The sequence below is a fragment of the Girardinichthys multiradiatus genome, chromosome 10 (assembly GCF_021462225.1).
Source record: "Girardinichthys multiradiatus isolate DD_20200921_A chromosome 10, DD_fGirMul_XY1, whole genome shotgun sequence".
Classification (NCBI taxonomy): Eukaryota; Metazoa; Chordata; class Actinopteri; order Cyprinodontiformes; family Goodeidae; genus Girardinichthys; species Girardinichthys multiradiatus.
The window spans coordinates 32,094,497-32,121,105 of NC_061803.1; the positions used below are offsets into that span (position 1 = coordinate 32,094,497).

Below are 26,609 nucleotides of genomic sequence, written 5' to 3' on the forward strand. Positions count from 1 at the left end.
GATGGGAAAATTGTTTATATATTTGCATAAGAAATGGAGGATGCAGTGAAGTAATTAGATCCAAGTGGGACTTCTCCTTACAGAGCACACAGCAACAAAAGCAATACAACTTTCAGATTCTCTGTTACAACCAAAAACAGATCTGCTTCATTCTGCCTCAATTTCTCAGCGTGAGGTGGATGATACGAAGCAACTACAATTGCACAAAGAGGCAATCAGGCTCAGAAATTAATGATGTAATTGCTGTTAATTATCCTTCTATCAGCTGTCTTTAACATATCAAAGACAGCTACACTCACATCAAACGAGAGGATATAAATTGGCAGAGCATCAATTACTCAAACAGGCTCTCAGGGTTATTATGCATTAATCTGTTGGCATAAAACATATTTTACAGAGATCTGTTTCAATCAGCAACAATGAGCTTTTATATAAATACAGTTATATAGGATTTAATAACTGAAGCGTTTGGATGTCTGAGATTTTTTTTTAAAAAGGTGGATTTCCGTTGTCTGCAGATTTTCAGTGGCAGACTTTCTGAGCCTCATTCAGAAGGAGAAGGATAAAACATTCAATTGTTATAAAGCGTCTCTGTAATATGTAAAGGACCCAGTCTGAAATTTCAGTTTGACTATCATGTGCATCTCAATAAAATAGAATTTCAGATGCTAATATAGCCATTTGATTGTTGATTTCAGTTAATTTAGTTGATTATAGCTTACTAATAAAACCTAAAATTAATTTTCTCATGGAAAATTTGAATGTTACATATTACAAATTAGAATATTACTCTTTGTTTGACCAATAAAAGGTATTTATTTAAATATACAGAGAAGATCAGCCTGTGGTTCTGCTGAGTTGTTAAGGATGCCCAGGTTGCTTTAATAGCGGCCTTCAGCTTGTCTGCATTGGTGGATCTGGTGTCTCTCATCTTCATCTTCGCAATACTTCAAAATGTGCCTCAAACAACATGGATTCTGTACCTTTAAATCTTTCTCTCTGGGATCTTGATTTCCAAATGAAATGCAGAATTTACTTCTGGATCCCTGGGCAACAGTCCAGGCCTTTTTCTCCTTTGCCCAAGTTAGATGCTTCTGATGTTGTCTCTGGTTCAGAAGTGGTTTAACACAAGAAATGCAACAGTTGTAGCCCATTTCCTGCTAATACTTGTAGATGTCTGGTAGATCTTGAAGTTCCAATTCCAGCTGCATTCCACACTATTTAAATCTCCCTCAAAATGTATGGGCATTGCTTCACAATCCTCCTTCCACTCAACGTTCCAGTAATAAGCTTGGGTACAGAACTCTGTGAAAAGCCATCTTCTCTATCAGTGACCTTTTGTGATTAAAGCTCCATCTGGAGGGTGTCAGTGAGTGGTGAACAACTGTCAAGTCAGCAGTCGTCCCAATGCGTGTGTTGGTCAAAATCATCAAAATTACCAGAAATGAACACCTGAAACATTCTGTGTTTGTAAGGAATCTATATAGGTCAACTTATATTTTTTTAAATGTAATTATAATTGAAACCGATTAACTTTAATGATATTCTAACTTGACTGAGGTGCATAATGTGTTCAATGAAAAAAACAATCAGCAACAGAAAGCAAAAAAAAAAAAAACTTTATGGTGATGCGGCTTAATAATAATCGGGTTTATTGCCTATCGGCCTGGCTCCTAAAGAGTCCAGGATACTCAGAGGTCCTGGGTCTGACCAGGGATACCACAGCAGTCAATGTGCTCGGAGGAATTAAAAGGCATCATGTCTAAAGAGATCTCCTGCTCACATTCAAACTGCAGGATGGCAGGGAGCAGCAGATTCCGATGGTTTCGGGGATCTTCGGAAAGTTTGTCAAAGTTCTGCTCAAGCTCCTCCGCTGTGTGCGCCGGGATGATTCTCTGTGCGCCGGGGCCAGCCACCAGTTCTTTCTGCAGCGTGGTGTCGTGGTGATAGGACACCAGCTCGTTGCTGAAGTTCACCGTCTCCACTGCAGATGTGGAGCAGCATCTGTTGCAGCCAAGGATGGTGGAAAAGGCCCTTCTGAAGTCCGCATTGAAGGCGTAAATCACCGGGTTTAGGGACGAGTTGGCCCAGCCGAACCATACGAAGATGCTAAAAGTGCTGTCGCTGACGCACGGCGGAGCTCCAGGCTGGTCCAGGTTGCAGAACGGCACCACGCAGTTTAGGACGAAGAACGGTAGCCAGCAAAACACAAAGACCCCCATGATGATGGACAGTGTCTTTAAAACCTTAGTTTCCCGTTTAAAGGTCGTTTTCAGTGTGCTTTCGTTGTGCGTCAAGGTGGAAAGCCTCTGCGCACGGGGTCCTGGAGCCTTTTCCAAAGAAGAGATCCGTCTTATCTGGGTCTGTGCGATGCGGAAAATGCGCGTGTACGTGCCCACCATGATGACCACAGGGATGTAGAAACTGATGAGGGATGAGGAGATGGCATAGGTCCGGTTCAGGCTCGCGTTGCAGTCACCTGGGCTGGTCCGGGTGGAATTATCCGCGCGGTGCCAGCTGAGCTGTACAGGGATGAAGGAGATTAGGATGGAGAGCGTCCAGGCGACGCCAATCATCAGGAAGGCGAACCTGCGCGTCATCCTGCGCTCGTACCTGAACGGGTTGGAGATTGCCCAGTAGCGGTCCATGCTGATTATGCACAGGTTGAGGATGGATGCGGTGGAGCACATGATGTCAAAAGCCACCCAGGTGTCGCAAAAGTGGCCGAAGAACCAGAACCCGGCCACCTCGGAGACCGCCCGCCACGGCATCACCAGCACGGCCACGAACAGGTCGGACACAGCCAGCGACACCACGAACGAGTTGGTTACTTTGGAGCGCAGGTGGCGGAACTTAATGACTGCGGCGCAGACTAGCGTGTTGCCCAACAGAGTGGAGACGATCAGGACGCACAGGACACACCCGGTCAGTGCGCGGAGGCTGAGATCCCGGTTCGGTCCATGTCTGTCCTCTCCCGCAGCCTCCACCTGCGGCTGGGTCAGGTGGCCTCGATGTTCCGAGATTTTACTCTCGTTAAAAAAGCTCTCCATGGATATAAAAAGTCCCCTTTAGCATGCCATGTCCATCTCACCACACGCGTTAATGCTAAGGTCAAGCTGTGCACAAAAAATAAATCAATTGATGTTTCAGCTGAAACTCAGCAGCGAGATGCGCTCCAGTCAGAACCCTGGGTCTGAATGCGTTGAGATTCAGACGCAGCCTGAGATGCTTCACTTCTCCGTCACCTCAGCTTCTCTTTAAATGCAACAGAACCAACAAATGTCAGCTCGGCTGGTTTGCTTTAAACAACTAGACACAACTGGGTTGATACTGACGGTGGTGATGCAACAAGAGATACTAGAACATTTTTATTATAAAAGAAAAAAAACAGAAGTCCAGATTTTAGATTTATTTTTATGCAAAAAAAACTAAAAACATAAATTTCATTGACCCGTCAAACTGGAATTTCAGTGGACTAAAGCTACACATTATTGTTTTTCCTTTGTTTCAAAGGAAAACTACAGTCCCAATGTGTATGTCTAAATTATAATTTAGAATTATTCATGGAGATAATTTATGAAGCTGGAAGTTTGAAATATGTGAGACCCAGTAAATAAAAAGGGGAACTCTGCCCTCTGCTGGACAGACACTGAAAGAACAGCTAGGAGTTCTGGAATTTTTCGAAACGTCAGGCATCAAATTATGTAGACTTACTGCAATACTTACCGCTCATACTGAGCCTGGTTCTGCTGGAGGTTTCTTCCTGTTAAAAGGGAGTTTTTCCTCTCCACTGTCGCTACATGCATGCTCAGTATGAGGGATTGCTGCAAAGTCAATACCAGTGACTGTCCAATGTCTCTACATGCTCATCCAGGAGGAGGGAATGCTGCAAGTCTCTGACTGGATGCAATCTGCTGGGTTTCCTTAGATAGAAAAACTTTTTATCCAATTTGAATAAATAGCTGAATCTAACTGCACTGTTCAATGATTAGGACTAATTGGAATGTATGTACCTGACTGTTGTGAAGTGCCTTGAGACAACATGTGTTGTGAATTGGTGCTATATAAATAAACTGAATTGAATTGAATTTTACGTTTGGCTCGTAAGAGTTTCAGTCAGGTTTCAGCGCTCACCATAGCAGTGAAACAGCACTGGTGGAACACACTAATAAAATTCACATGGCCTCAGATAAAGCATGTCTGTACCTGATCTGATGTCAGGGGTGTATTTGATACAGTCAATCACAGTATTCTCCTACAGAGGCTTGAACATGCTATGGGGATCATCAAAAGGCTTGTTTAGATCATCATTTGTCAAACAGATTCCAGTTTGTCCATGTTAATAACGTATCTTCACCCACCACGGCACAACAAGTAACTTGGGCTTGTCCCAGTGCTTGAGACATTCGATGATACTCAGGGTATTATTCATAAAGCCTGATAAATCCAACCACTTATTTAGCCCACAGACATGTTCTAAAGATTTAAAAACCTGCATATGTGTTCCACCAGTGCTGTTTCACTGCTATGCATTAAATTGGCCTCCAGTAATAATGTAAAGAACCTTGGTGTTGTGTTGGACCAGGATATGCTATTTAAATCTTGGTTATTTTCCCTTACAACTCTTCAGCTTGAAATATTACTCCCATTAACTTTATGCTCTAAGTTTTACTTAAATAGAAAGTACTCCTGGCTCAGTGGTGCTGTGTTTAGTTTTGTCATTTTGCCAGAATGGATTGATCAAACTATCAATTCCATTAACCTTCTTTAACTTGATTTTCTTTCTCATACAAAGCTATCCTGGTTATTTTTCTCCTTCCTGTCCTCTCAGCCCCTGGCTGGTCAACACAGTAACCAGTAACTGTCCAAACTGGAATTGTAGTTTGAAGAGGTTTAGTGCTAGTTTTAGTTTTAGTGTTGATCTTTTTCCAGATCATAACATGAAAATGATGTGGTTTTGTACAATCTTTTTTTATTAAATTGAGTTCCGATTAAATCAGACTTCAGCTGCCTTTGTTTCTGCCTTCCAGCTGTAGTTTTAACAGCAGCTAGTCATTAAAGGGTTATGTTTACAGCCGGAATGTGACGTCAGAGTCAGCTGTGCATGTCCGTGTGTGTGTGTGTGTGTGTGTGTGTGGATGATTCAGCAGCTATCTCTCTCTCGGCTCTCAATCAGAATAGCAGCTGCAGCTTTTTGCGGATTTCAACCGAACCCGTGTTCTCGGCTGAGCGGTAAACCTCTGCAGCGAACAAACACTGATCCCCGCTGCCGCAGCGTCCAGAGGCCCCGAGCAGAGCGGAGAGACCACAGGCTCCCGCCGCTCCTCCTCCCTTCTCTTCCCGGTTCCCCTGGAGGATTTTACCGTTCTTCATCGTTTGGTGCAGGATCCGTGTGTCTCCGTCAGACAGTGTCCTGTTGGATTCAACTAAAACACATCCGAACCGACTGACTGTTGATTTTAAATTGCCAAGAGCGACATTTCCGGGATTCTGGTCTGGGTCTGATGCTCGGTGTGTCTGCAGGTGAGTATGAATCCAAATGAGAAGAAATCGGCAGTAATATCTGCAGTTAATGTCACATTAACGCAATACTGTCTGTTTTTAACCACATGCAGGGATATTGAATTGCAATAACTATTACATAGGGAAAATATGATTAAAAAGTAAAGTAATTACAGCTAAATGTGTACAAAAAAAAAAAAAAAAAAACGGCCTGTAAGGGTGGACTGCAGTGTTCTCTGCAGAGTTAATGCTGTGTAATTATCAGCAAAGCCTCTAACCTCAGTGGAAGGACATTACTGAATAAGGTGAAATAAGTTTATCCTTTTAGAATCAGAACATCACCTTTATAATAATTTCATTTTTTTCTGTAAAATCTTAATTGTTATTGGAAACGCTTTAATTTTTACGTTTTTTTGTTTGTTTGGTAAAAGAACCAAACATCTGCCCTGTATGTGATTACTATTTTTGTTTTGTTTTGTTTTATTTTGTTAAACAGAAGGGCTGTTCAGTTTTCCTGAGCTCAGAGACTGGGTGAGGAACGTCTCTAGAGTGTTTTCTGAACAGCCACATTCTTTACATCTGTGGCCCCATTGTTCCCATGTTGAGGTCCCACTGGTTTAAATCCTCTGAAGTGGCTTCCAGAGGAGCGTGGGGCATCATGGTTCTGTCATGTGGGCTTTTAGCTACACTTAAAGCACCGGTTTTTTTTAAACCTTACAGCCATTTGTGTTACTTGCTGGTTTTCTGGAGCTGGTTTTGCAGGTGAAAACAGATCTGAAAAAAACCTGTAAAACTGAAATTTGTTCTGCTTTTAAGTTCTCTGGCAGATTTGTTACACTGATTCTATCAGTTTGCACTGCAAATAAATTTTTTTTTTAGATTAATTCTGGAGGTTTGTTTCTTTTGTGGCTCTACTTTTATGATTCCATTCTGTACTCACCTTTTCAAACACATAATTGGCAAGATTGACCACTTCATCCATTTGATAAACTGGTGTCCCATAGTCATTCAAATAATAGCCAGTTTCTCGGTTTATTTAACGGAAGATATCGAAATGTTAAAGGGATAAAGGGACAGGTTCATATTATCCATTGACATGAGACCTGTAGTGGTCTAATGACCTTTGTAGTTTTTGTTGTCATACATTTAGATTAGTAGTGTTTGGTAGTAATACAGCCATCATGGTAATGGGGAAAAATGTTTGATATTCAAAATATATATTTTGTATCAATGGGGTTTTAACCACTCTACAGTCATACCATGGTTGTTATCAGCTGGGTAGAAAAGCGTACATTTGACTATCACTGCTGTGTGTCAGATTGAGAAACTGGACCACCACATAAAACTGTGGAAGTTCTTCTGTTGCGGATTTTAACTGAAATCCATCATGGTTAATGTGAATCTAACAATGAGTTGTGTTTTTTGATGCTTCAGACCAGCATGGGATGGAATAGCTGAAAATACAGTTACCGTCTGTCACTTCTTAAAACTTGGTGCAGTCTCAGTTGTTGGCTCAGACTGCAGCTGAGGGTCACTGGTTAGATCATGGATGTAGGAACTTTGGACACTGCTGTTAATGTATTCATTATAATTTGTCTGAATCCTGTTCAGCAGCCAGATTAGCACCCAGCTGATGTGGAGGTCTGTTTATTAATGTGACTGGAACAATTCCATCTTAAATAAGGACATACTGGTTTATCAGTGGTTTACTTTTAATTTCTATTAGATGTGCATGGGGTCCTGGCCTTGTTGCAAAAGGTTTTGAAAACAGAAAGTAGGAAAGTAAATTTGTTTTGTTTCAATCTACATGTTCTGTTTCTTGTTCTGGATGTTCTGAAATCATTAACCCTATTCCTTCAGTTCTTTGATTTTTTCTCATAAATGTTGAGTCATTATGGTTTCTGGTTATGTTATCTACTCCCTGTGCACTCCAGCTTAAATCTGCCTTAACCACGGCTTCTCTGCTGACCTTGTCATCTTTTGGTTCTGCCTGGTTCTCTTTGCCAGCAGTAGAACAGAAGCTGACTCAGCTACTGTCAGAGAGAACCTGCTGGCCTGCTCGGAACGGATCGGAGCGTGTTACATCCTGGCTGGGATCCAGTCTGTTTCTCTATCCGTCCCTTTCAGGGATTTCCACTTAATTTCTGCCCTCTGGCTGCTTGAATCCCCACAGAGAGGAACTATCAGAGGAGAAACCTAAAACATTATATACAAGATATTACCACCAGCAAATCAAATGTTTACTTTGGATTTTTTTTCCAGCAGTAAATTTATCTGAAGGATTGCATGTTACTCCTCATGGAGGTGTGACAATCAGAATCAGACGTTATTGTCACTGTATACAAATATGAAATTAGCTTAAATGGTTCCTTTAAAATCCTTTAAGATCTATTTATCTGTCCGTCCTTACCTTTTTTTGTATTTTAATTTAAACTCAAGTTGTCTCTTTAAAACTTAATTAACTTTAAAACCAACGCCTTTGTGTGGGGTTGGGGGGTAACTGGAGGTGATTAAAAAAATAAACCAAAAAATACATAACTTGACAAACTGTGGAGGGCAAAAAAACGTCACTCAGCTTCGCTGCTTTTCCCAGTCTTGGTTTTGCATTAGAGCTAAGCTAAAGCTAACAGTGGAGCTTTTATTTTCCATTATTTACTTCTCTGTCTTCTTTTCCTCTTCCTGTCCTCATTTACGTCTCCTCTGCTGTCTCCTGTCCCATTTTCCTGCCACAGACTCTTTTCCCAGGGAGCTCTGATGGATAATTGATGTCTTTGCTCTGAGCGTTGCTGCTGGTGGCAGGAAATGTTTGGTGAATCTTTCCATCTCTCTGACTGGGTGGCGTCTCTTTCTGCGCTGCTTCCTCTCTCGAATGGAGTCACTCAAACTGAACCCAGCTGTTGCTGCTGATGATGTTAAGGAGGATTGATGTCTTATTCTGTGTAAAAGTCATAGTGTAAAAGTATAAACTATTGTTAGAAATTATAAATATTCAGCAGATTCATTGTTATCGATGTGTTTGAAAATCAGTTGCAAACGTTGTCAGTTTTAAATGACTAAAAATGTCCAAAAAGATTCTAAAACTTTTCTCTAAAGCCATTTAATGGAAATACAATATCAACAAAAGTAAAATAATATATAATTGGATCAAATAACATGTTTTCTTGCTTTACAATGAAAAAATATAAACTGTGTAGAAAATGTGCAGGAAAGCCAGTTATATTCACAAAATGTTAAGCAAAAACAGAATAAAAAATCTATTTCCTAAAAAATTTTGTACATGTACAATGTTGATAAAAACGTGAGTCGTGGGGGAACTGTGAAGACGCTTACTGGACTAAAGGTTTTATTTAAGGATGAACTGTCTGTCATCCGAATTTCAGGGTTGATGCTACAAAATGGCGACATCAAACTTCAATGTTTGAACCATTTAGACCTTTTTTTTTGAAAAACAAAACAAATCTAATACGAGGAAACTGAATCTCCCATAAAAAGAAAATGTGTTGAAATCTTTATGTATTTTGTTATGCACCTTATATAAAGAACAGAGAGAGAGAGGGGAATATTTTCTGAACCTCAGATAGTTTCCTCTCTGCCTGTAGGTTTTCTCCGTAGAGCGAGGCGACTCCTCTGCCGGGCAGCATGGTGAAAGAGCAGCTTTGTGGCAGATTATGGCTGCTGGTAGAATTGAAGCACAACAGGAATGTTGTCTGAGCCAAGTTGCTATGAAACCCAGAGAAAAAAATTTGAATGTGAAGTTTTTCTATTGCAGATATTCCTGCTGGTTCTGCTTTTTTTTCCTGCTATCTGAAGGTTTTATACTGGTAATGTAGATTATTTCTCCCTCAGTGAAAATCTGATGTGTAGAAACTATGAAATCCAGTCTTTATGGAACAGAACAGAGATTGGACATAATCTGCTGTCATCAGATTATTGCTGTTTGTGTTTCATAATGCAGCAGAACCATGTGAACCAGTCTGACCAGTTACCTGTGGGAAAGAAAACTACAGCAGGCAAATTGGGAGGGACATAACGTATGGTGGTGTCATCAGCATGGTGGAGGTATGTGTCAGAGGGCAACTCTCAGTCAGCTGTGATGTCTCTGTCTGAGTGGGTGCTGGCGGTGAGTTTGAGTTGTGGGTTTAATACCCAACAAGGCAGGACATTCAGGCATTGTGTGTGAAATCAGGGTGACATCAGCTGAGGCTGTATGTGTTTAAAGGTGTCAAAACTGTAAATTGTATCACAAATGGTCACAGAAAACCAGCAGCTGAGGACACGTTGGTTATTTGTTGGGCATTTATGACCCTAACATGAATTTTAAGATGTGCTGGTTTGTTGTAGCTAAGTTGTGTTTTTACACACATTCATCTGCAGTTGTGTTAGGTCCATCTGTTTAAAATCTGGGTTATTAACAGCAACCCATGCATTTAGATCTGGTGATGGCAGTTTATTCATGTTGAAAATGCACATTACAATGGGGTTGACACTTTCAGAAGGATGAAGCAACATATTTGTGACTTTATCATTGATTAACTATTACATCTTTGCAGTTTAATAAAAAAAAAAAACTATTCCCATGTGCTAAATGTGTGGTTCAAGGCTCACGCTAAGGCAGATCTACTCCTAAAATTGCTCCACTAAGCATCTCTCGGCACTGATGCTTGTTTGTTGAGTTATTATGCTCACCTTTTGTGGAAAGTACCGATATCATACACTCAGCTGCCACTTTTTTAGGTATACCTACACTACCAGTCGAAGGTTTTAGAATGCCTTTCTCAATTAATGGGTCGCTTTATTTTCATGACTATTTAAATTGTAGATTCTCACCAGAGACAACAAACCTGTGAATGAACACACATGGAATTATGTGGTAAACAAAAAGTGTAAAATAACTCTAAACATTTTTGTATTTTAGATTTTTACACAATAGCCACCCTTTGCTTTGATTACTGCTTTGCTCTCTTGGCATTCTCTCGATGAGCTTCATGAGGTGGTCACCTGAAATGGTTTTCCAAAGGGTGTTGAAAAAACTTCCCAGACGTTCATTGAGACAGCCAAAGGTTAATAATTCAGTCATCACAGCAAAGGGCGGCTACTTTAAGGAATCTAAAATATAACATATTTAAAGGTATTCTACAATTCCATATGTGTTCATTCACTGTTTTGATGCCTTCATTGAGAATCTGTGTACAATGTAAATAGTCCTAAACAAAAAGAAAACCATTAAATGAGAAAGGTGTTCTAAAACTTTTGACTGGTAGTGTATTTAACTGCTTATTGGCATCTAGAAGTGCTGAAAACGACTTGGGAAGCTCAAAGTGAGCCTCAAAATAAGAAAGAACGAGGATTTTAGTGACTTTGCACATGGCATGGTTCATCTCTGATCACGCAATACCTTGAAGCAGAGGTGCTACAACAGCAGAAGAGCACACCAGGTGCAGCTTTTGTCACCTAAGAACAGAAAACCGAAGCTAAAATTAACACTCACCAATAGTAGACAGATTGGAAATACGTTGCCTGGTCCGACAAGTCCCAATTTCAGCTGCAATAGTCAGATGGTAGAGTCAGAGTTTGGTGCAAACAACATCAAAGCATGAATCCATCCTGTTCTTTATTAGCAGTTCAAGCTGGCGGTGGTGGTGTCATGGTGTGGGGAACATTTTCTTGGCACACTGTTGGGCCCTCAGTACCAGTTAAACATTGAATGAGTATTAGGGTTGTAACAGAATTGCATTCATGCCGAAAGTATCTGGTCCAGCCCTGTTAGTTTTGTACACACATGTACTGAACAAATGCATACTGATAATCTCAGTTCAGTTCTATGCTTTACCATTATAAAATCTAATTAATTTCAGAAATTGAAGAAGATTTTTTGTCTACTGCTAAAAGTAAGTAAAAAGAAAAATCATGTATTTTTATTTATTGTTTTCTTGATTGAAGCGTACTGAACTGTATGTACAGTTATACAACTATTATTGCTCACCATGTACATCCCTTTATGACCATTGTACCCATTTTGTGATGGCACCTTCCAGCAGGATGATGCACCTTGTCACAAAGTTCAAATCAAACAATGAATTCAATTTAGTTCAATTTCCTCCAGTCATCAAATCTCTGGACATCACGCAGCCATCAAATCTGCAGCACCTGAGTGATGATGTCGTTACATTACAAAAGTCTCTAAGAAGTGTTTCCGACACCTTGTTAAGTCTGTTCCATAAAGAATTAAGGCACTTATGAATGCCGAAGGGGGACCAACCTGATACTAGCAGGGTGTGCCTAATAAAGAGGCCTGTAAGTGTTCTGTGTCAGCGGAGACTTGACACAGGACCTGAGAGATGCATCATGCTTTAGTTGATCATCTCCTGTATGTCATGTTTTCAGTTCTCTGGGAATTCCTTTGTTTTTTGTGTCCTGCTTGTTAAACTGTGTTATCGTTGGTATTTTACCTAGATTCAACTAAAGAAATGGGAACAAATGTGTATTTTTGAAATCATTTACTGAACCAGAATGTCTATCCATTAAACAGAAAAATTATGAGCTAGAAATATACAATATTCTGTGAAGGGGTGTTGCAGATAAGAGAGCTTCAATGCGTTTTTTTTTTCTGCTGATCCACAGCCTGACGCCGTCGTTCAGTTTGTTTTTCAGCATGAGAGTGGCTGACCTCGGATCAGGTTTCTATTGATTCATTTATCTCTGGATGTTGGAAGAGGATCCTGCTGCAGAAACTGAGCTTGTCTTACAGCTTTAATGGACAGAAATGTGTGAGTGACTGCAGCTTGCACTCTGGACCCAGCGTCGTCCAGGTTTCAATCCACAATGGGACCAGTGTGGAACCATCTGTCGTTTTGCCACTCCGTCTGTGGCATAGACAGGTGGTTGGTCACACTTTAACCTTCAACAGCATGAACCCTTTCTCTGCCCTAATGTCTAATCAAGCCTAATTTTTAAGCTTGTCAAATAGGAGAATTATAATTCATTCTTTTTGGTAGTGTAACCTGAATTTCATCAGTTTTAAAAAGTATCCTTATACTAAACATAAATGATCTATAAAATGAAAACCATTGGTGTTGCTGCTCTTCAGATTAACTGGATAAATCTAAAGGTTTGAGATGAAGCAGTTGACCTTTTTCCTGGCTTTCTAGCTGCCGGCCTTCAGTTCCTTTCAGCTCAGTGAGCAAAGAAATGGAGCATGACGGCATGATTGGGCTGATGTACAGTGAAGGGGGAGGAGGAGGAGGAGGTCAGGTGGTGTAAAATGATGGAGATGCTAGATTTGTTTTTGGAGATTTATTTTCTGTCAGTGTCTGTTCGAGTCCCTTGTTTCTTTTTATTGTTTTAGTTATTTTATGTACTTACAATTTGACCTTTTGGGTCTTTATGCGACCTTTTAAAATAAATCAGCTCCTACCTGTACAGTTTGACTAAATTATACACTTAGATATGTTGGGTTTTCTCCTAAACTGGAATTTTTTTCTCCAATATTTTGCATGGGAAAGTGACACATCATATAACAGATGTGTCTTTTGTTTTCTATAGAGACAAGAAGTGGTGCACTTGTATGAATTCTTTTGGGCTTTTGAATTGGGGCTTCAGGATGGTCATTCCAGAAGCATAATGCCAGCCCGCTATAACCATTCCAAAACCCGTTTGGATCATTGTTCTGTTGGAAGACCTACCTGCTTCTAAGTTTCAGCCATATAGCTGCTGATCTGAGATGACGTCCAATAATCTGAAGGTAGTCCTCCATCTTTGTTATTCTATTCACTCTGTCCACAGTACCACTGGCAGCAAAACAGCAGTTCAGAATGATGCCACCACCACCATGCAGTTAGTAGTTTTTTTAACTTTGAAAGCTTCAGCTTGACTCCTCCAAACGTGTCGTGTCATTGTGTCCCAAAAGCTCAATTTCTGTCCCGTGTGACTATCAAACGTTTTCTTCAGAAGCCATTTGGCTTTCCCTGTGAGCAGCTGCAAATTTTCAGTCAGCCTTTAAGGTGTCAATTTGGGCACTGTGGCTTCTTCCTAGGTTTGCATGTGATGCCAAACTGGCTTCATTGTGTACAGTAATGCTGACACTCCAGCCATTTCCTGTTCATTAGTTAACATTAGTTAACTTATTCAACAAAAGCGTACATAATTGCAATGTAGCAAAATAATTTTGTGAGAAAATGAGAAATGAACAAATCCAGAAATAAATAATCATTGCAATGAACTGATCTCTTTTGGCTGATTTTTGGCCTTTTCTGCTTTGAAAAGGTGGTTGTACAAGTAACAAAAAAGAAACATCTGAGTTAGTCCTTTGTATTATTATTTTTTGATTACTCACAGAAAATATTTTTTAGATGATTGTAATCCTGTGAATGCTAAATAAATTCTCCAGATTATTTCCTGGAATAAGCCTCATGTAACATTTGGCACTTCCTTTTTTAAAAGTGATTTTTGTATAAAATCCTTAATTTCTGTTTGATAGAAAACATGTAGGTAATAATATCAGTGATTTGTTGTAAACTCCTTGTATAGTTTGCAGAACTGAGTGTATTTTTCTGTTTGAAGCTGTTCCCAGCAGGTGAATGTACAGGGATTGGACAATGAAACTGAAACACCTGGTTTTAGACAACAATAATTTATTAGTATGGTGTAGGGCCTCCTTTTGCGGTCAATACAGCGTCAATTCATCTTGGGAATGACTTATGCAACTCCTGCACAGTGGTCAGAGGGATTTTAAGCCATTCTTCTTGCAGGATAGTGGCCAGGTTACTATGTGATACTGGTGGAGGAAAACGTTTCCTGACTCGCTCCTCCAAAACACCCCAAAGTGGCTCAATAATATTTAGATCTGGTGACTGTGCAGGCCATGGGAGATGTTCAACTTCACTTTTATGTTCATCAAACCAATCTTTCACCAGTCTTGCTGTGTGTATTGGTGCATTGTCATCCTGATACACGGCACCGCCTTCAGGATACAATGTTTGAACCATTGGATGCACATGGTCCTCAAGAATGGTTCCGTAGTCCTTGGCAGTGACGCCCCAATCTAGCACAAGTATTGGGCCAAGGGAATGCCATGATATGGTAGCCCAAACCATCACTGATCCACCCCCATGCTTCACTCTGGGCATGCAACAGTCTGGGTGGTACGCTTCTTTGGGGCTTCTCCACACCGTAACTCTCCTGGATGTGGGGAAAACAGTAAAGGTGGACTCATCAGAGAACAATACATGTTTCACATTGTCCACAGCCCAAGATTTGCGCTTCTTGCACCATTGAAACTGACGTTTGGCATTGGCATGAGTGACCAAAGGTTTGGCTACAGCAGTCCGGCCGTGTATATTGACCCTGTGGAGCTCCCGACGGACAGTTCTGGTGGAAACAGGAGAGTTGAGGTGCACATTTAATTCTGTCGTGATTTCGGCAGCTGTGGTTTTATGTTTTTTGGATACAATCCGGGTTAGCACCAGAACATCCCTTTCAGACAGCTTCCTCTCGCGTCCACAGTTAATCCTGTTGGATGTGGTTCGTCCTTCTTGGTGGTATGCTGACATTACCATGGATACCGTGGCTCTTGATACATCACAAAGACTTGCTGTCTTGGTCACAGATGCGCCAGCAAGACGTGCACCAACAATTTGTCCTCTTTTGAACTCTGGTATGTCACCCATAATGTTGTGTGCATTTCAATATTTTGAGCAAAACTGTGCTCTTACCCTGCTAATTGAACCTTCACACTCGGCTCTTACTGGTGCAATGTGCAATCAATGAAGACTGGCTACCAGGCTGGTCCAGTTTAGCCATGAAACCTCCCACACTAAAATGACAGGTGTTTCAGTTTTATTGTCCAACCCCTGTAGCTGCCGACAGACTGTCCCTCTGACCTTTGGCCTGTCTTCAGGCACAGTCTGCTGCTTGGAGCTACATTAGGGAAAATGACAGCATCAGCTCGCCTTTGTATCTGTTACCAGGAAGTCGGTACCATAGCTGTCAAGGTCGGGACACATTCCTGGAAGTTTTACCTAATATTCTCGGTGTTTTATCCAGGTGGTAATCAGCAAAGAGACCTGATTGTTTTGTTGTCTCTGTACCAATCAGAGCAGAGCTTTTCTTCAGTAGCAATTAAAAGTTGTGCTGTAGCTGACTTTGACCCCAGAGGTACATTCATTACTTCAGATGGACTCCTTGGCTCTGAGCCAGCTCTGCTGACTCATCAGAACCAGGACGACCCCACAGGTTGTGTTTGTGTTTGTTTCCTAAACACACACCTGTTTTAATGGAAGCGTAGAAACGGTAAAATCAGGATTACAGATGACGGGTTAAGCTTTAGTTCCCCTCAGAGAGACGGTTGTTGTAAAACCAGCACAGGGAGGAAGGCTCTGATTGATCAGCTCTGGTCACATGGAGACACTTTGATCCCAGCGAACATTCACCTCCAACAGAAACCCATGTCGTAGGCCGGTCAGTGTCAAATCTTTATTGATTACCTGTTGTATGTCTGTGAATCTCCAACATGTTCCTTAAAGGAAACACTTACTTAGTTAAAACTGAAAATTAAATCATCATTAATAATTGTATTCACATACATGTTTAGATACAGACATGATTTCAGTTTGATTTCCTTCAATCTCACATGGTTTGAGTTCAAATATTTCTTTCCTGGTTTATAAAAAAAAAAACATTTTTAAAACATTTTTATTTGTTATTTACCTTTGGTTATATTTAATAACTCTTGAAATCTAAGCTTCTTTATATTCCATGTTTATCCACAGTTAGAAAACCAGAAAACTGAATATAAAATACAGAGCTGAATGCAAGCTATAAAAAAGCAGTGATGTCCAAAAACATTTGTTTTAGGTGACCTTTGTCTCTGCTTCAAAATCAGATTTTATGTGTGACCCAGTAAACGCACATGAACTCACATGTTAGTGTTGAAAATGCATTATAAGCCTAGTTGGGCTTGGAGTGATTCTGGGGATAGAATGCTTTTTCCTACTAGATTACAGAAGCAACTGGGCTTTGTATAGGCCACAGGAGGACAGTAGAAACAATTTGTTCGTAAAAAGTAAAGGGACAAAAAACAAAAGCGATCAAGGAAATCATAATTTGATGAAGTTGTGAAATGATAATTTCAAGAGCAGAAAGATATAAACATGATGATGAGCACAACACCTTAAAGCACTGCCCTATGCCCAGCATGACTTGTATAACGAAAAGGATAACAGATGATGAGGAAAAATGATTTATAAAATTCTTTATCATGAGGTTAACATTCTAGGAGTCACTTGTATGACGTTTGTAAAGAAAAGAAGATCTTCAATCAAAAGTTAAGAAAGGCATATCCAGAAAGTGTCTATAAAACCTGTCCTCGGCCAGAAAGGTTTTACATTAAAAATAAAAAAGCTGACTATGGACAAGAAAAGAAGCGCCACAGAGGCAAGTAGAGAATAGAGACAGATGCAGCACCTCATTATCTTTGAGTCATGGCCTCATTCTTCTCTCCATTCCTCCTGTGTGTCCTTCACATCAGAGTCTGCTGCAGTGCGGCTCATCGCATACATACCAAGAAGACCAACACACACACATTCTTTTCCACCATTGCTGGGAACATTAAACTGACTTACAGACATAACCAACTACAACTTTATCAGGGCTGCCAAAAACAGCCTCATGACACGATGCACAATATAAGTATCCTAAATGTAAAACAAGTCCCATAATGCCTGTGAAAAGGTGACAGACTTTCGGGATGGGCATCTTCCACATTTGAACCCATAAGGTACCGATACCCGGTACCTGGGAATTGATACCGATACTCAACAGTACCAGTTTGCGGTACTTTTGTGTGTGTTTATGTGGTAATAAATGGTAATTTGTTTAATAATAAAATCTAAACATTTTTCTATTTACCATATTTATTTCTCAATACATAAACTTTAATGAATTTATCAAAACATCCAACTGTTTGTTGTTTCAAAAAATTCTTCTCCCATGTTTCTGGCTGCAGATATTGAGTCGCTAACGGATGCAGACGTGCCAACGGTGCCAAATGCAGAAGTTATAGCCGTAGCTCTGAGGCTGACGAAAAGTGTGCACTCTTCAGTCTTGAGAAAAAACTTGTGCTTAACCAGGTGCTTCCTCAGATTAGAAGTATTCCCACCGCTGGCCTGGCACTTCACGTCTCAAATATTGCAGCGAGCATAATCTGCATCGCATTTTAAAGGTGGAGCCTTACTTTCAAGCATCAGCCATGCTTTGTTGACGGTACCAGCGGCTACTGACATCATTACGCTCTTGTGCGTGCAATGCTGTGTTCATGTCCGGCATGGAAAATCGCCCACTCTTCTGCTCCCTCAGTGTCACCATGATGCATTTAGGTACTGACACATGGTACCATTTGATTTTACGTGAATCGGTCCTCTCTAGTACCGACGGAATTCGGTCAGTACCTATAAAAGTACCGTACCTAAAATTCGGTATCCATCCCTTAAAGGCTTATATTTTTTCTCAACATACTTACATTAGGTAATCTGTAGGTTTCAATAATGGAAGTAAGTATAAATATAGACTGTTTTCTGTATAATATCTTGACCTCCACATGACCGCAGGCTCAGCAGATAGAAAATGTCACTCAAACAACAAAGCTTGTGTAAAAATAAGAAGTCTCACTTTAACTGGGTTTAACTGATTTTTTGTTAGAACATGTTTGTTGTTCATTCAGGAACTACAGGTGGCTACCCAGAAATTGTACTCAAGTAAGAGTAGTGTTACTTTAAAATAATATGACTATAAGTAAAAACTCCAGATTTCCACTGTAAATAAGAGGTTTAGTTTGAACAGTTAATTCCCTCTTTAGTTATCTAACCTCCAGGCAAGTAATCTTTTATTTTTTCAGCACCCCTACAAGAACCAAAAAGGTAACTTTGCTGGAACCAGAAGCAAATTCAACTAAAACCAGATATTAAAATAGCTTGTATAAAAAAATAGATGTAACCTTTTTTTTATTGTTTGACAGTTGACTAGATGAAACGTTTGCTGTTTTACATGAGTACCAAAATTAATTATTTTTTTCTAAATGCCATAATAATAAGAGACATAACATTTTGCATTACATTCTTCAGCGGTTCACATACACTGAGATTGCTATGCTTTTAATTTGATGATGATGTTAGGGCTTTGTAAGCTTCTGAGTCACAGCTTTTGGAGGCACACCTGCTACTGTATTTTCAGGCAACACCCTGACTGACATGATGAAAAAAATCCAAAGAAACCACCCAAGACATCAGAAAGGGAATCATTGACCTCCACAACACTGGCTCATCCATGGGTACAATTTCAAGGGGCCTGAAAATGCCATTCTATGTTCACCTGTTCAAACACTTTATGCAAGTATAAATAGAATATGAACGTCCTGCGATCATACTTTAAGTCTGGGTTCAGTGTCCCAGAGATGAACGTGTTTTTGTTTCAAATGTGCATATTAACCCCAGAACAAAAGTAAAAGACATGTGAAGATGCTGGCTGAAATGAGTAAGATAATGTCTTTATCCATGGGGAAACAAGTCCTGTACGAACATGGACTGATAGTCCGCAAGGAAGACACTGTTGCGAGTGACGTGGTCTACAAATGTGACTCATTTACACCAGTTCTATTTAAGGAATGGGCCAAAATTCCAGCAAACTATAGTAAGATGCTTGTGGAAGAATATCTGGAACATTTGACCAAAGGCTACAGTTTAAAAGTAACTTCTAACATTTGCATCTCAATACACATTTGAAGGAATAGACTTTACTGTTAATGAATGTTATGGAGGAGATTAGAACCAGGATACTCCACAGATTTCTGTTAACGTTGCTGATATTAGAACATTTCCTATCAGAATTATTTGTTCCAGATATAGATCTAAATCATTTAAGGCAAGACACTGGCCAAAGTCTTGATTGTTTAAAATAAATAGCTATACAAAATACAATTGCTGGTGGTGCTGCTGAGAAATATTCCAGACAGCAGATATATGAAAGGGGACTCCTGAGACCAACTGTGATCTACACCCAAATCCGATACCTGGGATTGAACTGGGACATCCCAGCCTGACAATGATCCTTCAGTCCCCAAGTGTGCTGCTGAAGGTGGTAGGTTAAAGTTATACAGAATCATTTCTTGTCATCGTTAGGCCATAAAAGAAGTAATTAAAGCCAGCCTGGTGTTTATTTAGCTGGTTATTTTCTAGCTTTGTAGCTTTTGATCACTCCTTCTGTTTCTGTGAATGATGTGAAACATAGAAAGGCTGCAGTTTGGACTCCATGTTGGTTGTTTCTGCTGCAGATTGTGTCTCTGTGGTGGTAATGGTGAGTGTTGAAGCAGCACCACTGTGTGATGGTGACAGAAGCAGGGAAGTCATGAGTCAGCTCATTACTGCAGCTCATCTTCCTCTTTTCACTGCAGGATGGAAACAGTCGAGGGTTGATGGTGCTCTATGCTGAACGATCATCAAAATCTGTTATCTGACACGTGGAGGAGCCTCTTTCTTTAAGCTGGACTGTTTGTGTAATCCTGTTAAACCTTGAGATGGTTGTTAAACAAAAACTCCTTCTCTCACACTGAAATCACAAGCTCCTCAGCTGTGGCAGTGTGTTCCCATCAGCTGTTTTCTTCCAGGCCTAAAGAAGCTTGTGATGCATAGCTGGGTGGCTCTGAGTGAGGAAATGGCTGAGGAGCCTGTTGTTTTATGTTCTACTTTAAATGAAGACACCATGTGCTGAGGCTGCAGGGCATTGGGATGATGTTGTCCTGTGTCAATTTTTGGACTTGATCGGGAACAAAAAGTTATGGAAAGATTATTGAGAACTCTCAGCCCTGGCCTCTGTAACTCATGAAGAGTTTAGGATGAATATATCACAATGCTGGAAACAACCAAAATGGAAAACTTGCATGGTTTTTGATTCCAACTGCTGCTAAGTGAATGAAGTCATAATTAAATATGTCGGCGATAGATAATTTAGAAAAGTATTTAAATATTGAGGAAAAATTGTTTTTTTTTTTTCTCTTTTTGCAGAGGAATCGCTGAACCAGCTTTGAAAAACAGATGATTCTTTTCAAAATGTATATCAATGTTCTTCTCATTGAGTGTAACTGGGATTCCTATTAGTGAATATGATGAAAGGAGGGTGAGACCTGCCTGCCTGGTTTCTCACTTTTGTGTCTTTATTGTCCATGAAATCAGTTCTGTCAAGTCAGTTCAGTCAAGGCCAAGAAACTCCTGGTGTTACAGACCTTGGCGATTGCTTTGTAAATGAGCTATTTTCCGTTGGAGGATAAGAGTGAACTTTCTCTTTAGTGCCATGATTGTTGTCTTTTGTTTTTTCATAAATGGGAAATTGGGTCACACCCACATTTGGTTCCACAATCCAGCCAATTGGTCACAATGGTTAGGGCTGAGTTAAGTCATCTGCAGAGGGACAGAAAAAACAATTAAATCACTTTGATGCTTACCAACCACTTTGATGTTAATACAGACATGAAATGCAGTTAAATGCAACTAATTTCCTCTCCCCAAAATGACCACGATCACAACAGAAAACCTGTTGCAAAAACTCCATAAAAACCGTTGTAGATATGCAATTGGTTTATACTGCCCTACAGTGCACGAAATAAAACATAAAGTGACATTTAAAATAAAGGTACAACATTCCTCAAAATGCTGAGTTGGTTGTATGCAGAGACACACAGACAGTTATATGTGCAGCAGTGTTTACCAAATAGGCGCTACAGCATGTTTACACACCCAAAATAACTTTTCTGCTTTAGTTTGGGATTAACAGTGCAGATGTGATCATTGACTGGACGTTGGGACTTTTACAGTTTTTTTTTCCCGCTGTATTAATTGTTGCAGGCTTCAGAGCTTCTGAATTTTCATTAGTAGAAATGATCAGTTACAGCTCATTAAACCGGCAAGGGATAAAATTATATATACTCTGAAATATTTAAAGGAAACTTTAGAGCATTTTTATTTCAGAGCGTTGAGCTAATTTTAAAGTGTTCTTCAGATATTTTTGGAAATGTGTTCGCACATACTGTTTTTTTTTTTTTTTTATATGATCAGGTCCTGTATTTGCATCATTATTATCATTTTGAACCTGCATAGTTTGGATTTAGCCTTATGAACCACACAGCTTAGTTATACCTGCAGTTTCCCAACATTCATCCCTGGTCCTTTTACTATTCTGATGGTTAAATTACTGATCTTTTAAGTGAGTTTGTCTCCCAGGAACAGGTTTTACGCTTCTTGCCTTGGGGTGTTTAAATTCATTTGTGTGTTTGTGAGATGTACTGCCAGGACGTTGTGGGTGTGTCAGAAACATTCATGTGTTTTGAGTACGTCTGCCTTCCATCTACTGAAGCTGTAACAACTTAGCATTTTTATTATGGGTGTGGTGCATTCAGGTGTTATCTCAGTTGTAGCCGCGTTGTCAACACATGCGCCCGCATTCATGCCTGCTAGGACTCGCCTGCCACATGTTACAGCTGCTAATCATTGACAGGGTCTCTTTGAATTTTTCACATTCTCAACAGCGTGGCTGTTAAGGTTGAAGCTAAGAACCTTTCAGGAAGGTTAATCCCCATTTGTTAACAGGGAAATTTGAGATTTTTAAGATTTTTCTGATTTAGTCTCCTAAATTTCCACTCTGTTCTAAATATCCACTGCAGCTGCTGCATTTAAGCTGGAGAGAAACAGTGTTTTCATAATCAATCAAATATAAAATCAAAAACGTTTATGTGGAAAACCTTCTCGTCGTTATGATTAATCACTTTTACATGCAGACTAATAATGGGATTTCATACAGTAATTGTGTATCAGAATCACAATATTTTGATTTTTTTTTACCTCCGTATCAGAACTGTTCTGATAGTTTTGTTTAGACATTATGTCAGTAAAATAAATTAACCAACCTGCTTAATTTTGTATAAATATAAAAAAATGTTTAATTAGCTTTTAATGACTTTGTGACTTTTCTTGTTTGTGCATGTTCTCAGCTCTCTCCTTCTCCTTCCTGTGCAGCTCTACTGGCTAAGTGTCTCCATGGTGAAGTGGGCGGAGTCTGATGTCAGCCCCACCTTTTGTTGACCCTCCCACCATGCCCACCCTGGTTTCCAGGCTGCCAAAGTTCGGCTCACGGCCCCGGTCACAGACGGCTCCAGTGGCTGCCCCAACCAATGGAGCTGCAGCCGGTGCAGGCAGAACTCGTCTAACCAACGGGTTCTACCACCACCCCGGACCTGCAGGGGTCACTGTGCCCCCGTCCTCTGCAAAGCAGAATGGATTCATCCGAGTGCCGTGTTCATTTTCCACAAACTGGAGGAAGGAAAGTGCTGCTGATGGTGATGAAATAATGGACGGAGAGGCTGAGTACAAGAAAGGGAAAGGGGCGACTGTTGTACAGAATCGCAGCACTTTCCAGCTGTATTTCAACCAGAGGCAGCAGGAACCAGTCCTGTCACAGCGTGATGCCAAAAAACACGCCACATGCTCTGTAGCGAAAGGGCGTGGCCAGCTTACATCATCATCATCATCACCATCTCCACAGTCCAGCCCCAGAGCTCCTTCTGTTTCTAAAATTGGATCTCGAGATTCCGAACTGAATCCAACCTCATCAGTACTGTCCAATGTCACAAAGCAGAGCCTAAACACAAGTCTAGGATCTAAAGCAGGGACAAAGGTGAACAGTTCTCTGAGACAGCCTCAGAGTTTCACTCGACTGGCAGGTACGAGGCCTGGTTCGGGTCCTGGATCTCGATCTGGTTCTCCCCTCCTAAAGAAACCAGTTGCCAGCCGCTCCCATTCTAGCGATAACCTTGGCTGTGCTGCTTCCGTGCATCTGACTGAAAATGATCGCTTCCGGTCCCGGAGCCTCACCCAGGTCCGACAGCAGGCCTCTCCCACCCTCACCAGGACCTCCGTCTCTCCCAACATGTCTCGCTCCTACTCCAGCAACAGGGCTGCCCAACGAGGCCCCTCCACCTCCTCACAGGTACCCCCAAGAGGTAACTTGTTGAAATCACCTGTGAGCAGAGCTGCTTTAGGGAGGGTGGGTGTTGGCACCCCCGGCCAGCTGCCACAATCAGCCCTAAGGAAGCCCCTCTTACCGAGTCCAACATCCAGATCCAGTGGTATCAGCTATAAGCTGTCCCGCCCATCACTCATCAAGCAGTCTCGCCCTCTTCGAGCAACGGGAACCAATGCGTGCAGAGGTGAACAGGTTAACAGAGGACCAATCAGACGAAAGAACTCAGTCCAGGCGCCTTCATCTACCGAAAACAGCCCAGGTTTTTTCCTCTATCTGTTGTCATTATTATATCTAACATCTCTGATCTCATTAAGGTTTCATCTCTATATCTGATGTGCCTACAGAAGACACTCTAGAGGCTCCGGAGCTGGAGCAGCTTTCTGATGACGTGGTAACCCAGGGTGTGGGATCGATTGTCAGTGAGATGCTGGAGGATATGTCCCTGTCCTCCACTTCCTCCCTGGACAGGAATGACATCTGTCAGGAGTACATGGATGACTTTGACAACCTTGGTGAGACACTCTTAACATTTGTTTTGGGATGTTTTGTTGCAAATATCAGCAAAGCAGCTCAGTATGTTGTTCATGTGTTTATGTGAAGAAGCTGACATCAATGTAAAATCAGCTCAGTTCAAACTAAGAACAGACTAGCAGTTAACAGTGTGGGTCAGTTTTTCAGACTGCCTGAATCATCTTCTTTTAGGTTCAAATTTTTACATTTTGAATATTTTCTCTTCTTTTTTTGTTGTCAGGAAATGGAGGAGTTGGCAACTTACTGTTCTCGTCCAAAAATGAAGAGGATGACTCAGGACTTGACCAGTCGTGCACAAGACTTGATGATGACAAAGATGCCATAAGCAAGGTCGCCGAGACAACAGGATTGTGCTTCCTGGAAGATAGTCTTGACTGGACTGCCATCAGAGGTGAATTTTAAAGGACTTAATATCAGCTAAACACTCAAAGTCCAATTAAAAATAAAATAAAACTCCTGTTTATGTTCAGGTGATAAAGAAGAGAACAGACTTAACCAACTTTCCCGTCGGAGAAAGTCAAGTCAGCCTGACTATCATGAACAGGTATTGTAACTGGTTTAGACAAAACCTTAAAAATTATTGAAATGTCTGGATAAAAAATAATCAAAAGATTCTAAAATCTAGAATAACTGTATTGTTAGAGATCATTAGTCCATAAATCTATCTGATCCAGCAGAGCAATGCCTGTCTTGTCTAAGGTCAGAAACTTGTTTTCTTTCTTTCCTCTGCCCCCATGGGCATTTGTGTTCTGTTACCAAACATTCTGACCTTATGGACGCATATATTAATTTAAATGTATTGATCCAAGCACAAGACCCTGTGGATTGTCAAAATTTAACACTGATGCGTTTGTTAAAGTCTCTTAAGAACCAAGTCCATTGTATACCTGTGACCAAGCAATTGTCTTTGATTGTATTATAATGTTGAAGGGTCTGTAATTGAGCTAGCATCTAACAGAACCCAGAGTTTCATTATCTAAGAGTTTTAAGATGTTTTTGCCTTATCTAGTCCCTTTTCTGTGGCTCTAAACTCTCAGTGAAGTTATAGAAATTAAGTTTTTCATGTAACTTTATTTATCTTAAAAAAAGAGATGTAAATTATTATATTTTGTTTTAGACATTGTAGGATCCAGGAAATAAAATGTAATGTGTCTGTTTTCTGACTGGTAACAAAGTATGTCTCAGTATCTTGGTTTAACTGAAACTTTACTTTAGTTTGAGTTCCCTTTTGATGTCCAGTCCAAGAAATCTTGACATGAACTGAAGGCCTTTCTTCAAATAAAGCATTATAAGCTGAAAATGTGAACTCTTAGAGTGAGATAACTGAAAACCTTCTACCTAATTTTCATTCACCAAAAAACATATGTATGTGTGATATACAGGTCAGTACAATTACCTCAAAACAAACAGTTTTTTGTTACACTGTGGAGATGCTGCAGGTGCAGTTTGGCCCCACCCAAAGCAAAGATAAATGAACTCATCAGTTCATTGTTTGCACTCCCATCCGGAAGCTGCAGCTTTTCAACTATCCCACCAAGTTGGCCAGACGTCTGGATCAAAATGTTTTATGTGGTTCCTGCTTTGATTTCTTTTCAAAAATGAGTGAATCAGCATGTGGAATCACAGGAACAATAGTTTTCCATTCACAAAAGCCTTTTTCAACCAACTTTTCTCTTATAAGCTTTCAGATGACCTCTAGACATTCATAGATTATTAGTCGACATAGCTGCATCCCACACAGCTGTTTGCTTGCAGTTATGAAGGCTGCAGCGCAGGACAACAGGATGTATGGTGCAGCATTGAGGTTAGCAATACGTAGAAAATCTGTGCCTTTCACAAAACACATGGAGATGGCAGAAACACATTTATCCTACCTTAAAGTATTTAGTAATAGTGGCTAAATTTACACTGGTGATTTGACTAAACAAAATGTTTGAGCCAGTACCTGTTTGTCAGTAAAGAACCGGATATTCTGATCCACAGATGGCTTCAGAAGGTTTTGTTTTCCTGGAGAAAAAAAAGTAGATTCTTTTTTTTTTTTTTACAAAAGTCTTTTTAACCTGTTGACCCAACCAATTGTTGTCCCTTTTATTCTCATCCATGTTTAGAGGTTTACAGTCAGTCAGAACAATGGGTTGGGATAATGGGGACAGGTGGTTATATTGTAAAAGTGCTTTTAACTCATGCTAGATCTCATGCCCTCTGGTGCATGTTCTAAAGATGCCAACTTATTAAAAATGAAATTTTTATCAGTTACGTGGACCAAAACACACCCGAACTGGACCATTCCTGCCGGAAACAACGCAACCCATGTACATGGCCTTTGTCCTCAACGTGGTTGTCCCGGCTTTGAGCCCCAGCCCATTTCCTGTCTGTCTACTTTAAGAAAATGTTTTTAAATTAAGGCCACTAGTGCCGCAAAACAAAAACCCAACAGAAATCGGGTTCTCCAAAAGTGTTGAAACAGGGAGGCTAATTACTTTACTTTCAGTGCAGGCTGTAGACATTTGGGTTCG

The 26,609-nt window shown here is 40.5% G+C and overlaps 2 protein-coding genes across 5 annotated transcripts in view; one reads left to right on the forward strand and one right to left on the reverse strand.

Moving 5' to 3' along the window:
• Positions 1 to 1,685: 1,685 nt before the first annotated feature.
• Positions 1,686 to 3,050, reverse strand: drd6b (dopamine receptor D6b). Its single transcript, XM_047377821.1, has one exon. The coding sequence runs from the start codon at positions 3,048 to 3,050 to the stop codon at positions 1,692 to 1,694; it is 1,359 nt and encodes a 452-aa protein (XP_047233777.1). The 3' UTR covers positions 1,686 to 1,691.
• A 2,001-nt stretch (positions 3,051 to 5,051) lies between these two features.
• Positions 5,052 to 26,609, forward strand: part of ccser2b (coiled-coil serine-rich protein 2b) — a 45,145-nt gene continuing 23,587 nt past the window's right edge. For 2 of the 4 annotated variants that reach the window (XM_047376275.1, XM_047376274.1), the window contains exons 1-5: positions 5,052 to 5,523; positions 22,557 to 23,821; positions 23,907 to 24,074; positions 24,314 to 24,484; positions 24,564 to 24,637. In XM_047376275.1, coding sequence (XP_047232231.1) covers positions 22,600 to 23,821; positions 23,907 to 24,074; positions 24,314 to 24,484; positions 24,564 to 24,637 — 1,635 coding nt within the window. In that variant the 5' untranslated portion in view covers positions 5,052 to 5,523; positions 22,557 to 22,599. The remainder of the gene's footprint in view (positions 5,524 to 22,556; positions 23,822 to 23,906; positions 24,075 to 24,313; positions 24,485 to 24,563; positions 24,638 to 26,609) is intronic. The other 2 variants (XM_047376273.1, XM_047376272.1) reach the window with 2 other exon arrangements.